The sequence below is a fragment of the Malurus melanocephalus genome, unplaced genomic scaffold, assembly GCF_030028575.1.
Source record: "Malurus melanocephalus ecotype Western Australia unplaced genomic scaffold, MMel_1.1 scaffold_286, whole genome shotgun sequence".
Classification (NCBI taxonomy): Eukaryota; Metazoa; Chordata; class Aves; order Passeriformes; family Maluridae; genus Malurus; species Malurus melanocephalus.
This window is the reverse complement of record NW_026623518.1, coordinates 560,295-572,815: the sequence shown is the minus strand read 5'-3', so window position 1 is coordinate 572,815 and position 12,521 is coordinate 560,295. Positions and strand designations below refer to the sequence as shown.

Here is a 12,521-nt window from a genome sequence, read left to right as displayed (position 1 = left end):
AATTTCCACCAGAAAATAACCATTGAACCAAGCTCCATCCAAGGCTCAGCTGCCTGAAACAGTCCCTGCTCAGTTCTCTGAGGACCAGAATTTGTTTCCTAATGGGGAGATGCAGCCTGGTGTTGAGGAGAGAAGCAGGTCAATCCTACTTTGCCAGTGCTGCATCCACTGAAATGTGCATGGGATAAGCTGAAAGTGAGCTCACCTTCCTGCTTGTCCAGGGAGCATCTGAGTGCCAACACCTTATTCTCATTTCCCATCTTAGGGACTGAACAGCAGGTCAAGGATCACCCAGGGGAATCAGGAAAGTGCTGAGCTTTCAGGAGGTTTTGTTGAACTAATTTTGAGAAGAACAAGAGTTCTGGATAAACCTGTGCCCCTTATCTTGCTGTAACACAATCTGAAGTGAAGCCAAATAACTAGATGAGCAGGTTGCCAAAGTTACCAGCCATCCTATACAACCTTAAGGGGTTTTTGGGCATCCTTATGCCCACAGCTTGCTGCTGGGATAGCCCTCAGCTAACAAGACCCAGCTTTAGTCCAAGAGGTGAAGAGTCAACCCCACCTCGAGCAGCTCAGAGAAAGGTATGGGAACTGGGACCAGAGTCCATGGCAGCAACAGATTTGTGACAGATTTATTTCCATTCTCCTCCCCCATCCCAGCCACTTCAGGGCTGTCCCCAACCAGTCCCTGTGCATGCTTCCACGAGGATGCAAAACGATTTCCAAATCAGCCCAAGAGGCACCACTTACATTGACTATGAAAGGCACAACAAACATCACCAGGACAAGCTCCAGCTGGGGGCTTGGGATGTAACCCAGGAGGATCTGCTGAAGCTGCAGAGGAGAAAACAAACATTTAGAAGCAGTATCTGAACAGCTCTGTTGCAAGACCTTTGACTAAAGTGGTTATCCTCTTCCATGAGCAGCCAGAGCTCTGCAGCCTTTGCTTCAACCCAGCTCTCAGAAAGATGACACAGGATATTCCCTCAGCCCAGCTGCCAAACACGTGATTTTACACAGAAACATGTACTCAGAGTCTTTCAGTGTAACTCTTCATGAAAACAACTGGTGGGACTTCCCTTGGCTCCCCGGAGCTCATCTGCAGAACAAGGACACCAGCCATGAGCAGTAATGACAGAGAGGAATCCAGCAGCATCTCTGGATCTGGATTTGTGTTGCTAAGAGTTCACACCCAAATGTGAGCACTGTGGGCTACTGGGTTTGAAGGACAAYCCTTGAACAGATAAATGCTTCCAGATTGCTGCAGATAATGCCTCAATCAAATTACACTTAGTGCCTGACACCTTAGAGTCTAAGGAAAGTGCACTCCAAAYTGGAGTTACCATTGACTCCCTGAATTGGGTTTTATACCCATCACACCCACCTGCCACCAGCTAAAAGCCCCACAGAGAATTATTTTTATTTTTTTTAAGATAAACTTCTGATCAACACAATTAATATTGCATCAGGAAACCATGCAGAAGCAGCTGAGCAGGAAAAGACAATGTGCTACTTAGATAGTTCTTTTCAAATTAATCTCTATAAGTCGCCTGGTTTAGGTATGGGATCACAAAACACCAACATGGACTGATTTGACAGAATAAAATAGAAATCCTCTGGCAGRACTGAAGGAGCTCAGCTGCCAGCCCAGCCCATTTTAGCCTTCCAAGAATGAGAAATAAAATTAAAGCATCATTTTATTCCACTAGCTTTTGACTAGCAACAAAATGCACCAAAAGCCAAACCATTATGAAAGTCATGTTTCCTGAAGTTTTAATAATAGCTAATGATTACAGAGTGATGTCAACAAGTGTGAGGATTAAAGGCCTTCAATAATGGGAACCATGAATCAGGCAAAGCTGACAAAAAACAAATCACAACAGCTACAACTAGAAAAATACTGCTTACCTTTGTCCAGCCAGGGATMAGCAGGACAAGGCTAATCACAGTCTTCTCAAAAACCATTATCAGCAAGTAGAGGATACACTGGCCAATCCAGGCAGCAGCTTGTGGAGGGTCACCTGGAAAAACAGCATTTTAAACCTGGATTAGAGGACAGGAGGAGACAGCCTTGCAGAAAAGCAGTCTCATGCTTAACACTGACCCTCCTCTCTACAAGGACCAGTCAGAACCTGCACACTCCTCTATAAAATAAAGTAAATGCAAATAAATTTTTAAAGATATCACCAGCAATTTTCACTCTGTTAAGCCACACAGTTTGAAATTTTCAAGTCACCAATTTCACTACAAGCAGCATTATTTCTCAGCCCAGAACAGTATTATTTTATTGTGCTGATGAAGTGAAGGGCTGGTTATGTGATACTGTCTGAACAAGAGACAGGGGCTCCATCGCCCCAGGTTTTAAAGTAATTCACTCAAAAAAAATCAATGCTAATTAAATATAAATGCTTCCAAAGGGGTACTCACCAAGCAATAAGGAAAAGCATACTTATATTGTTAACAACAATAATGGTTCTGTATCTATTACATGAGCTTCCTTCAGCCCTCTGCCAGCTTGTTATCACCTCCCCTGACTCACCAGAACATCTCAGATCTGCAAAACTGAGCCACTGTATCAGGCCTGGGATAGCTGCAGCATTTCCTCTTACCACTCAAAAACAAAGATAACCCCTRGCTACACTTGTTCCCAGCATAATCRRGCCGGAATTTGGAATTCCAKCCGTGCAAGGGAACCTGCTCAGTTGGCACTGAGAGTGTTTGACGTGGTCAGATGGCAGCAGGCTGGGAGCTCTGCCCCACTTTTGTCCATTTTTCAGCACAATCCTGTCAAGATGTGGCAGGGGGAGACAACACCAGCAGTTTGCAAATGCACATTTATCCCCACCAGCACAAACCTCCAGCCACAAAAACCAGCAGCACGTACTGGGATTCAGCAAGAGCTGGTGTCCAACCRAGCCCCAGCTCCGTGAGGATCTGCTTCCCAACAAGTACAAAGCAGGTCTGCATGTCCAYTTGTCATTATTCTGTCATTTGTCATCAACATCCCAGAACATCTGCAAAGCTACAGCCAGATGTGGAGACATCTACATTATCTGATAGTGTCCAAGCAGGATCCCCTTGTGCCCCAAATTCTTAATTGCTCAAGGCTTCATTAAAAAGGAAGCAAAGGAGGGGAGAAGGAAGGATTGGGAGGTCAAGGGTGCAGGGATGAGGAGAACAAACAGAGAGAGCCAAAGCAGCAGGAACAGCACAGAGGGAGGGCAGGAAGAGGGAGCAGGAAGGTTATGCACAAGCACACACAGCAGAGCCCGTGGAGGATTTTGGAGAGCGGAATCTCCGCTCCCTGGAAGGCAACAGCTTAATGGGTGGTCTGTGGGGAGATKGGAGCAGTGTCACAGGCTGGTGTCAGAGAGGTTTTGATCCTCCTGAAAGCCTCTCCTAATAGATCAGGATGCCTGGCTACCTTTGGCACATGTTAGGTTTAGCAAACCCTTTTACCCCTTACCCTAAAACCAACCAATTCTCCCACAAACCCCCACATTACCACCATCCATCAGAGCTCAGAGCACAAACAAAACGGGAAAACAAACACATCTGTTGTGTCCCTCCTGCATTTGAACTCTTTCCCTTTCTCTCTGTGTTGTCAGCTGTGCTCTGTCCCCCACGGAGGGACAGGGCTGAGAGCCACAATGCCGTTTGTGAATCGGTTTTTCCGTGACAGCATTTCCCTCTGTCATCTCAGCCTGCCCAAAAAGCACCAGCAAGTTKGAGATCCCTCCCAAACACCTGCCCCCTCCACCCTTTTGGGGACAGGTCACACCAGCAGGCTGTGGTTCTTCACTCTGTGCAATGGACAGCCTGAGTTAGGTTTTGGCTCACCAGGCTGACACACAGACACCAGGACAGACAGCCTGCTTCAACCCCCCCTAGCTATGGACTCGCCAGTGTACTCAAAGTTAACAGACTTGCACCCCAAAAACTTCCATTTTCAGCTTGTAAGAAAGCCATCAAATTGTTCACACATTTTCTCGAGGTTTCCTTCAGAGAAAGAAAATCTTTTTTCCCTTTGCTAAAGAAGAGTTTTCATGGTGAAACTGTAAAATCCCTCYGGGTGAGCCCCACTTGTCCAGGAGCAGCCTCCCCAGTCAGGCTTACACCACAGATCCACAGCCCTCACCACCATATCCCATCTTGTCAAAGAAACATCCAGCCATCCAGAGCTTCAAATATCCCAGTTTCTCACTCTGGTCTTTTCTGCATCACCTGCAGAAGATGCTGTGAATTTTCTCCACAGTTAAGAGGGACATCAGCACTTCTGACATGTCCAGGGTAGACACTGCAAGGACATGGAAAAGACCCACAGAGCTACACAGAGAACAGGTTTGGCCATCTGCTCTATCACATCAAGAAGCTCAAATTGTCACTGTTTTGCAATCTGTTTCTAGAATCAGAATCATTTAGGCTGGATTCAATTCACCTAATTCTRACTAAAAGCAGGAATATCCAAGTCTGCATTTTCTGGCATCTCATCAGGGAAACCTTTGGTGTGGTCCCTGGACAAGCCCACCAGGCAGATTTGCCCCATCTCCTCCTTCCACAGCAAGGAAATGCTGGAAGATGAGCTGAACTCATGTAAGAGCTGTTTTCCTACAGAAAGCTGGTCAGATTTCCTACTGAAATCTGAAATCCTCAGATTCAGCCTGATGTCTTTAATGGATCAAGTACTGTCCAGAGGTGCCCTGCTCCACAGATGGGAAAGGATTCTTCTTACARGRARTRTTTTTATTACATAAATCTCAAAGARTGCCCACAAGACTTTCTGCTACACCATACTGCCAGCCAGYAAAAACTAATTTGCTGCCTGGAGGCTAAAAAAAAATTAAAATAAAATTGATGTCCTCCTTTTTCCTACAGGGAAAGGAAAGTTGTGAACATAGCAAAGTGGGGAACTGGTCCAAAGGATATTTGCAGCATCCACACCACATCTGTTAGGAAATTTAATGTATCATACTCCCTTTGAACTTTTCCAGTTTCTTGTCCCTGGTTCGAGTTGGGAGTTAACCCAGGACATCTCAGCTTTACACATGGAGTCTATCACCAGCCTCTCCTTTTACTGAACACCCTTTGCTAAAACCTTTTTTACAGCCACCTCCCATCCTCACAAAAATTCAAATCCTCCTTCACTCTGAAGGATGCACACTCTGAATTTTGACTGCTTCCTCCTGCAGCATTTCTGAGACACCCCATCACTGGAAAAACATCTTTGGAGCAGCCCAAGGACCACTGGAGCCCGTGGCACCATCACACAAACGTGTCTCATGTTCCACTTGTGCTTGGGAGCCCAAGTGCAGGAGAGCCAGAGCAGTGCTTGAGGTTTCTGAGCTGTTACCACACAGCAGGATTAGTTTTAAGATTAGTTTTAATTCCAGGCTGCCAAATGCACCGAGCTGTCAGCACAGCCCCCGTGTTCCTGCCAGACAGTTTTATTTACAGATTTCTGGGGACTGTGTGTGCGAAGAGCAGGTAGGAAAAAAGCTCAACCACAGCCAAAGTGGGGGGTTCAGGGGGTCTGAGGRAAGGCAAATATTTGAAAGCATTGGAAGTTGTACTGGGTGACAAGGTGGGGGTAAAAGAGGTTAAAAAAAAACTTTTTAAGAGATTCTCAAATGGCACCTCCAAAACCAAGGGATTAATTATCAGTGCCAAGTATAGAGGAGGGTAGGAAAGAGCAGTAAACTCTGAACTGCATGAAGTGCTTACCTGGAGGACAAAACCAGGCTTTCAGATATGGGAATGTGATGAATCACAGCAGCAGATGTGCCCAGTGGGCACCCCAGACCCTCTCTGCATCTGAACTAAAGTCACTGAATCACAGAATGGTGTGGGTTTTAAGGGACCCCATGGGCAGGGACATCTCCCACTAGACCAGGCTGTTCAAAACCCATCCAACCTGGCCTTGAACACTTCCAGGGATGGGGCACTTCCAAGTCCTCTGGACAGCCTGTTGCACTGCTGAACTGGGAAAAAGTGAGAGCAGCTGGAATCTGTCCCCAGTGTGCAGTGTCACACCACTGCTCTGTGTCTTTGGACCCTGGGGGTGTTCCTATGGCAGTGGAATAGGAGTTTATAGGAATTCCCATTCCTAGAAACAATTCTGCTGTCACTGAGTTCCAGGAGGCTCAGGTTTGTACCCCTGTTCAGAGCAAGAGACCCAACCACCCACTTGGTCCCTGAGCAGGATTCTCAGTCCTCTCCTTATTTTTTCCCCCTGCTCCTGGGGGTGGAAAGGCCCAGCAGGCTGAGGACAGGACAATTCCTCAGGTCAGAGCTCTTTCCAGCAGTATTTCCTCCTCAATCATTAGCAGCCAGCTCTGGGACGTGGGAATATTTGTTATGGAAATTTTGTACAGCATCACCACGGGGCCAAGAGCAGCCTACACAGGTCCTCAGTTAAACTCAGCAGCTGGCACAGAGCATGTTCAATTAAATCTAAATTCGACCAGCAGAGTTCAACAGGCCACTAAACAGACTTTGAAGGCCTCCAAGCAAGATGCTTTTCCATTTCCAGACACTGAACGAGCACAAAGCACTTGGGCTTAGATCACCAGTGACCACAGCTACAGTCACACACAAGCCAGGCCCCAGATGGGCATCCAGAGGGACATTTTCCAGTCAGAACACTTTTCCTCCCCTAAAAAAAATTTACTTGCACATTGCAGAAAATCTCTCTTAATGAAAATTCACAGTATTTGCTTAGTTAAAAGAAATATTGGAGTAATCCTGGAGAATTATTAAMCACAATTAAAATGTCAGGACACTGCACCCACCCAGAGGTTTTCTCTAAGAAGCTGCTCATTGCCATGGGGAGGGAGGGAGAAGAGAGCTGGACCAGTTTGGAGATGAGGCACAAAATTCAAGCAGGTTTGATCAGCACACTCTGACTGGAGCCAGCACCTCCCCTGCCCAGTCTGTACAGCMCCAACAGCACCTCCAAGACCTTGGGTCCCCACATTTCCACATCTCCCACATATTTTGAAGCTCAAACTCTGCTTTGGTCCTCCCTGCATTGGTTCCCTACGATGACAGCACCTACAGCCATGATCTGCTGCAGCAGTGGTGCATTTGTGGAATTTCACAGAATYACCATRGAATGGTTTGGGCTGGAAGGGACCCTATAAAAATCACCTAATTCCAATCCCCTGCCCTGGGCAGGGATGCCTTGAGGTTTTTAGGGTCACATCCAAGCTGGCCTTCAACACCTCCAGGGGCAGGAGTTTGTAAGCTTTGAGCAGGTGTAAGGCAACCATCACTCCCCAAAGCTCACTGTGCCATGAACACACTTCCTCAAACTCTGATCTCAGGGCCCAGACATCCTTACAAGAGACAGCACCTTCCAAAATGCAGTTTCCTGTCCTTAGAGCCAATTCAGAGAGTAATCAAGAGCTGATGGGCAAGGATGGAGGAACACAAGCAAACAGGAGCCTTTGATTCCCCACTAGCTGTAAAACAGGTCATTCCTGGCTGCAGCAGCGTTTGGCCACGAGCTCAGGCACAAGAGAGGCTGATCTCAGAATGCCTGTTCCTGGGTTTTTGGAAATATGGAAGTAATTGATTTTTCTAAACAATTCTGGGCAGCTGSATGCTTAAAATAGCAGCAGAGATTTAAGTGCTTTCCCTCCCCTCCACTTTTCTTCTCCACTAATGCAGCTATTGGAGCACAGGGGGAGGCAGACAGGGCTGTGCAGGCAGGAGAAGCAACCACAGAGCAGCAGAAATTGCTGCAGCACAAACCAGAGAAGAGCTGCAGGGCTTTGCATCAGTTGCAGGGATGCAACCATGACCTGGAAGGACACTGCGAAAGATATTTTTTTTATTTCTTCCCCTAAATTGATACAGAAAGATGGGTACTGGCTCGAATAGACAAAACCATTCTGTTCTGATGGTTGGAGCAGTGGCACTGACTGCTGATTGCAGCATGGATTTGGTGCTTCCCTGGTTTTCTGCCTTTCCTCCTCTGCAGCACTTATGTTGCTTCCCTCAATTCTCCTGAGAAGCACAAGTCTGCTAGAGCAATTAGCCCAGAAAATGAATCATATTCCTGGAGCCTGCACCAAACTGTACAAAGTTTACAAGCGCCTTCCCAACTGTTTTGGAAGCTAACACCCGAAATGAGGACGGGAATGTTTTCCTCCCCCAGCCCTGCCTTGGACATCTCACTTGGCTCCCACCTGAATTTTCCACTGGGGTCACCCTGGCCAGAAACCTGCACCAAAAACTGCACTTGATGGATGAGATATTTAACCCCCAACCCAAGAACCAAATTCAAACAACAGCACAAACTTACTTGTTACTAATGAAAGCAAGATTTTCTCAAAGGAGAGTGAGCTGTTTCTGTGGTCTAAGCCAGCCCTAATGAGGGGCCAGCTACAGCTCAACAGAAGTTCACCACTGCTCTGCCAAAACACTTTCCACGTTCCCTTGCTTCTGCTCAACTGCAGACGTGGCACGGGACACTGGGGCTGTGCCCTGGGATGGCTGTGGTTGAGTTTCCAGCCCTTGTTGCTTAAAAAGGCAAAAAATTCCAGTTCCTGAACCAAGAATACCTGGATTTTTCTGCTGTCTCATCTGACTGACTTTAAGATCTATTATAAAGGCAGTCCCCCCACCAAATTCCTGCTATCAGGATGCTGTACCTGCTCRAGATCAGCCTTTAAAGTCACTCTCAGGTTTGAGGAGAGCTGGCCCGTCCAAATCACACCTTTTCAACCCATCTGCTGGCATTCACTCTCCCTCTGTAGCTGCTTCTGCTGCCTCACAAACCCACCCATGCCCTTCCTCCTGGGCCATGACCCATCTCCACATGCTGGGTAAGCTCACAAGGCAGGAGCATCTCCAAACCAACCCCAGTTCAGCCCAAGTTTCACCAGCTCAGATACCAGACCAGCTACTAAAAACACAAATAAACCAGACTAACTTCAGAATAGACTTAATGATTCAGTTCTTAAAAGCAAGACTGCAGTTTTTTATGAATAAGATGTATTTTCTGAAGTACGACTGAATTAATCTGTACAGTAGATACAATGTAAAATAGGCAAAGCATTAATTTTTTCCCTTTCCTGCAGCTTCTTCCAGAAGCTGGCTCTGCTCCTTTGGAAGGGAACTGCTACCCTCTAGTGGGGCTGCCTGAGAGGAGCTTTCCTGAAAATCCTCCACTTTAAGGTAGGAATTTAAAAAGAGAGAGCCCAGACTTGAGAACTCAGTTTTGGGGCCAGGCTGTGCCTGGCTGATGCCTACTACAGCTCAAGACAAATGCAACAACAATTCCATGTTCTGAATGGAAATACACACAGAAGAATCCCAAAAAGAGCCCTAAATACCTTAATTTACCATATAGAAGTTCTGGGGGTTGTTATACACTCAAGGAAATGTTCAGCTTTTCCTCACCCTGCTTTCCTCACCCTCACTGTGCACCAGTGTCACAGTATTTAACTCAATTTAACTCACACTCATGAGTTCCTTGGAGAAGGGATAAGAGAACCTGCTCACATTTCAGCCCCAGACTGCAGTTCCTGGGGATGTTTTCTTGTCCCCAACCTCTCCTGGGCAGAGCAGGTGACACCTACCATACTCCCCGAAGACCAGGTATGTGTATTTCTTGTGCTGCACGATCCACGAGATGACTTTCACACCCAGCCAGATCAGCAGCATCCCCAGCGTGGCATCCAGGATGAAATTAATAAGGTAGCTAAGAGCAGAGGAAAATTCAGGTTTCAGCTGCTTTCTTAAGTCTTATTCACAAATCTTTAATTTCATAATAGAAATCAATAAGAAAACCCCATGATTTTTAATAACCCCACTAAACAATCCAAATTCACTTCCTTTTTCTTCTATTGCATTTTCTTAAGCCTTAGCAGCAATTTCTTAATTTAAAAGATTGCTCAGGTGAGAAGGGACAAGCTCCACCAACTCTCTGGCACTGCTCATTTATTCATATCCCAATGGATACGTGTTAAAAGTTGGCCCCCCAAAATGAGGCTTGCCATTTGCAGCTCCTTTTTTTCTTATTAAAAAGAATAAAACCACAAGTTTTAGAGGAAACAGACTCAAATTGTTCTACAATTTCACACAAGAAAACTGCAGCTTTTTGGACACCACAGCTGCTACAAACTGGAGGAGGAGAGGCAAAAAGTCCATTTGCCCAAGAAGCTCCCAAAAACAGAGACACAGAGAGAGGGCAGATTTTGGGGGAGGTCATGAGCCCTGGCTCAGCAGCAGGAGCCCTGAGGTCCCCAAAAACCTCAAATTCACATCCCAGTGCAGATCCAGGAGTTGAACCAACCCTGCCAGGAAATTTGGGTTCAATGGGTTTGCTCTGCAGCTTTGGATGTTTAAGTGCCATGAGGCAGAGTGCCAGAGGAGACCAGGAGAGACCTTTTGGGGATTGCAGGGTCCAAGCTCTAACCCAGGGCTTGGCATTTTAATGAACTCCAAAAGGAAAAAAAAAAGTCACATAATCTAATGTGGTTTTTTAATGCAGTTTTTCATTATTGCAATATTTTCTGTCAGATTTCTACAGCCAAGAAGAAAATGCCAAGCACAGAGCTACAGCAGGGAACATTTCCTTTTCCAGAGCTCAATACTGCCTCTGAACAAAGAAGCTGAAAACAACAATCTGCTTTTGATATCCACTTTGAAAGCCTAACATTAAGTTTTTCTACATCCAAAAGCTCAGACCAGCTTTTTACAGTTTCCAGCTGCTGAAATCAGAGCTTTCCATGCAAACATGGAATGTTTGGTGGTTTACACTGGGCAGGACACAGAGTATGAGCCTCAAAGCCCAGGGACAGGGCTGGAGGATTTGAAGCTGCCTGGTTGAGGATGACAAGTCAGGCAGCACAGGGAAACATAAAACACACATCAAAAATAAACAACACACCCAAAGGGCACAGCAGAAGCACGAAAGGGTTTATTTTAAAACAGTGTCTGTTTAAAAAAACAACAATACATCACTTTGGAGGTTATGTGCAGCCCCAGCCAAACTTGTGTCTGCTTAAAGGAACATTATCAAGGGGCAGCACTTTAATACAGAAAAAGGAAACAGGCTAGGAGGTTTTAAGGAGCATTTTGGAGCCTAGAGAGCTTCYTAAAATGAGATGAGGTTCATTCTGAAATAAATTTTTATCTGCAAAGTGACTGAAGTAAAGGTGACACTTCTATGTTAAGTCTGAAGATTGGTTTAGAAATCCCCCAAAGAGGACCAGCAAAAAAAGACAACCCAGACCACAAAAACAAGCTCAGCAGGGTTCATCCCCACACAGTGCTTCAGATGGATCCATTTCCCCTGTTTATGACCCTTCCCAACACCATTCTCCCTGCCACACATGTAGGGCATGATTTCAAGAGCTTTGTGTACTTACAGAGAGCAAGGGTCCTCCTCAGTGAGATCAGACAGAAAAACATTGGCAAAGTGAATGAAGAGGGCACCTATTGCTTGCTTGGAGGTATCATAAAACCTGGAGGAAAAAAACCAAGATTTTTCTGGAGGAGCAATGCAGGGAATTTTATTTCTAGGGAGMACCAGCTACTTTATGGGGGTTTCCCTGGGAAGCAGCAGCACAACATTTCATTTACCTATTAAATGCCATACAGGACACACAGGGGGCCCAGAAGATTGTTAGTACGAGAGGAAATAATATTATAAACACAGTCTTTTTTCAAGTTTCAAATGAAAAATCTCACCATATCCTCCAGGGACGCCTCTCTGCCTTTGGTTCCTTAAATCGTTTCACTGCAAAGGGAATTAGAAAGGTCACATCACATGTGCAGCCCTGCACCCAATTTCACTGCAAAAGGACCTAAAAATCCTGCAGGACCCTCATCCTCTGCCAGCCTAAAGCTGAGCAAAGCCAAAGGACCTCCCCAGGGTGGTGGTGGTGGCATCATCATCCCTGGAAGTGTTCCAGAGACATGTGCAAGGTGCTCAGGGACATGGGTTAAGGGTGGGCTTGGCAGGGCTGGGTTAGCAGCTGGAATTTGTGATCCTGAAATGCTTTTCCAGCCTTTGTGGTTCCATGAATCCATTCTCTGGCCTGGATGTAAACCAAGCAGAGGCAATGCCTGCACCCAGGGGTCAGCAGGGTGGACAGCAGAGGTGTTGGGAGATGGCTGTGTGCTCCTGGAATCCCTCAGGAACAGCATTCCCATGGGAAGTGACCTGAGCAGAGCTAGGGAGGGTTCATCTCTCCCTACCAGCCCTGATAATCCTTCCAGACAACTTGAAATTGTGACAGTGAAGGGACTCTTCCTTTCAAACACACAGGTCAGGTTGCTGCTCTGCTCTCCCCAGCTGTATTTGAGCACTCAGGCTCCTCCCAAGGGACAGCCTGGGCTCATTCCCTTGGGAAATGCCTTCCTGATCCAGCAAAGAAGGATGTAGGGACTTCCCTGACAGGAACCTGCAGAAGGGCAGCWTTGCTTTTCCTGGCAAAGCGACAGGGCAGCAGTTGAAAAGATAACAGTGATAAGACCAGAAGGAACTTTTAAACTGAGATATATTT

General features: G+C 46.3%; 1 protein-coding gene across 1 annotated transcript in view; it reads right to left on the bottom strand.

The window, feature by feature from the left end:
* LOC130579666 (store-operated calcium entry regulator STIMATE-like) overlaps positions 1 to 11,804 on the bottom strand; it is a gene marked incomplete at its 5' end in the record, with an annotated part of 18,326 nt that extends 6,522 nt beyond the window's left edge. Inside the window, 5 exons of the mRNA XM_057376623.1 lie at positions 754 to 837; positions 1,912 to 2,024; positions 9,588 to 9,709; positions 11,382 to 11,477; positions 11,704 to 11,804. Coding sequence (XP_057232606.1) covers positions 754 to 837; positions 1,912 to 2,024; positions 9,588 to 9,709; positions 11,382 to 11,477; positions 11,704 to 11,804 — 516 coding nt within the window. The remainder of the gene's footprint in view (positions 1 to 753; positions 838 to 1,911; positions 2,025 to 9,587; positions 9,710 to 11,381; positions 11,478 to 11,703) is intronic.
* Between the last annotated feature and the right edge of the window lie 717 nt (positions 11,805 to 12,521).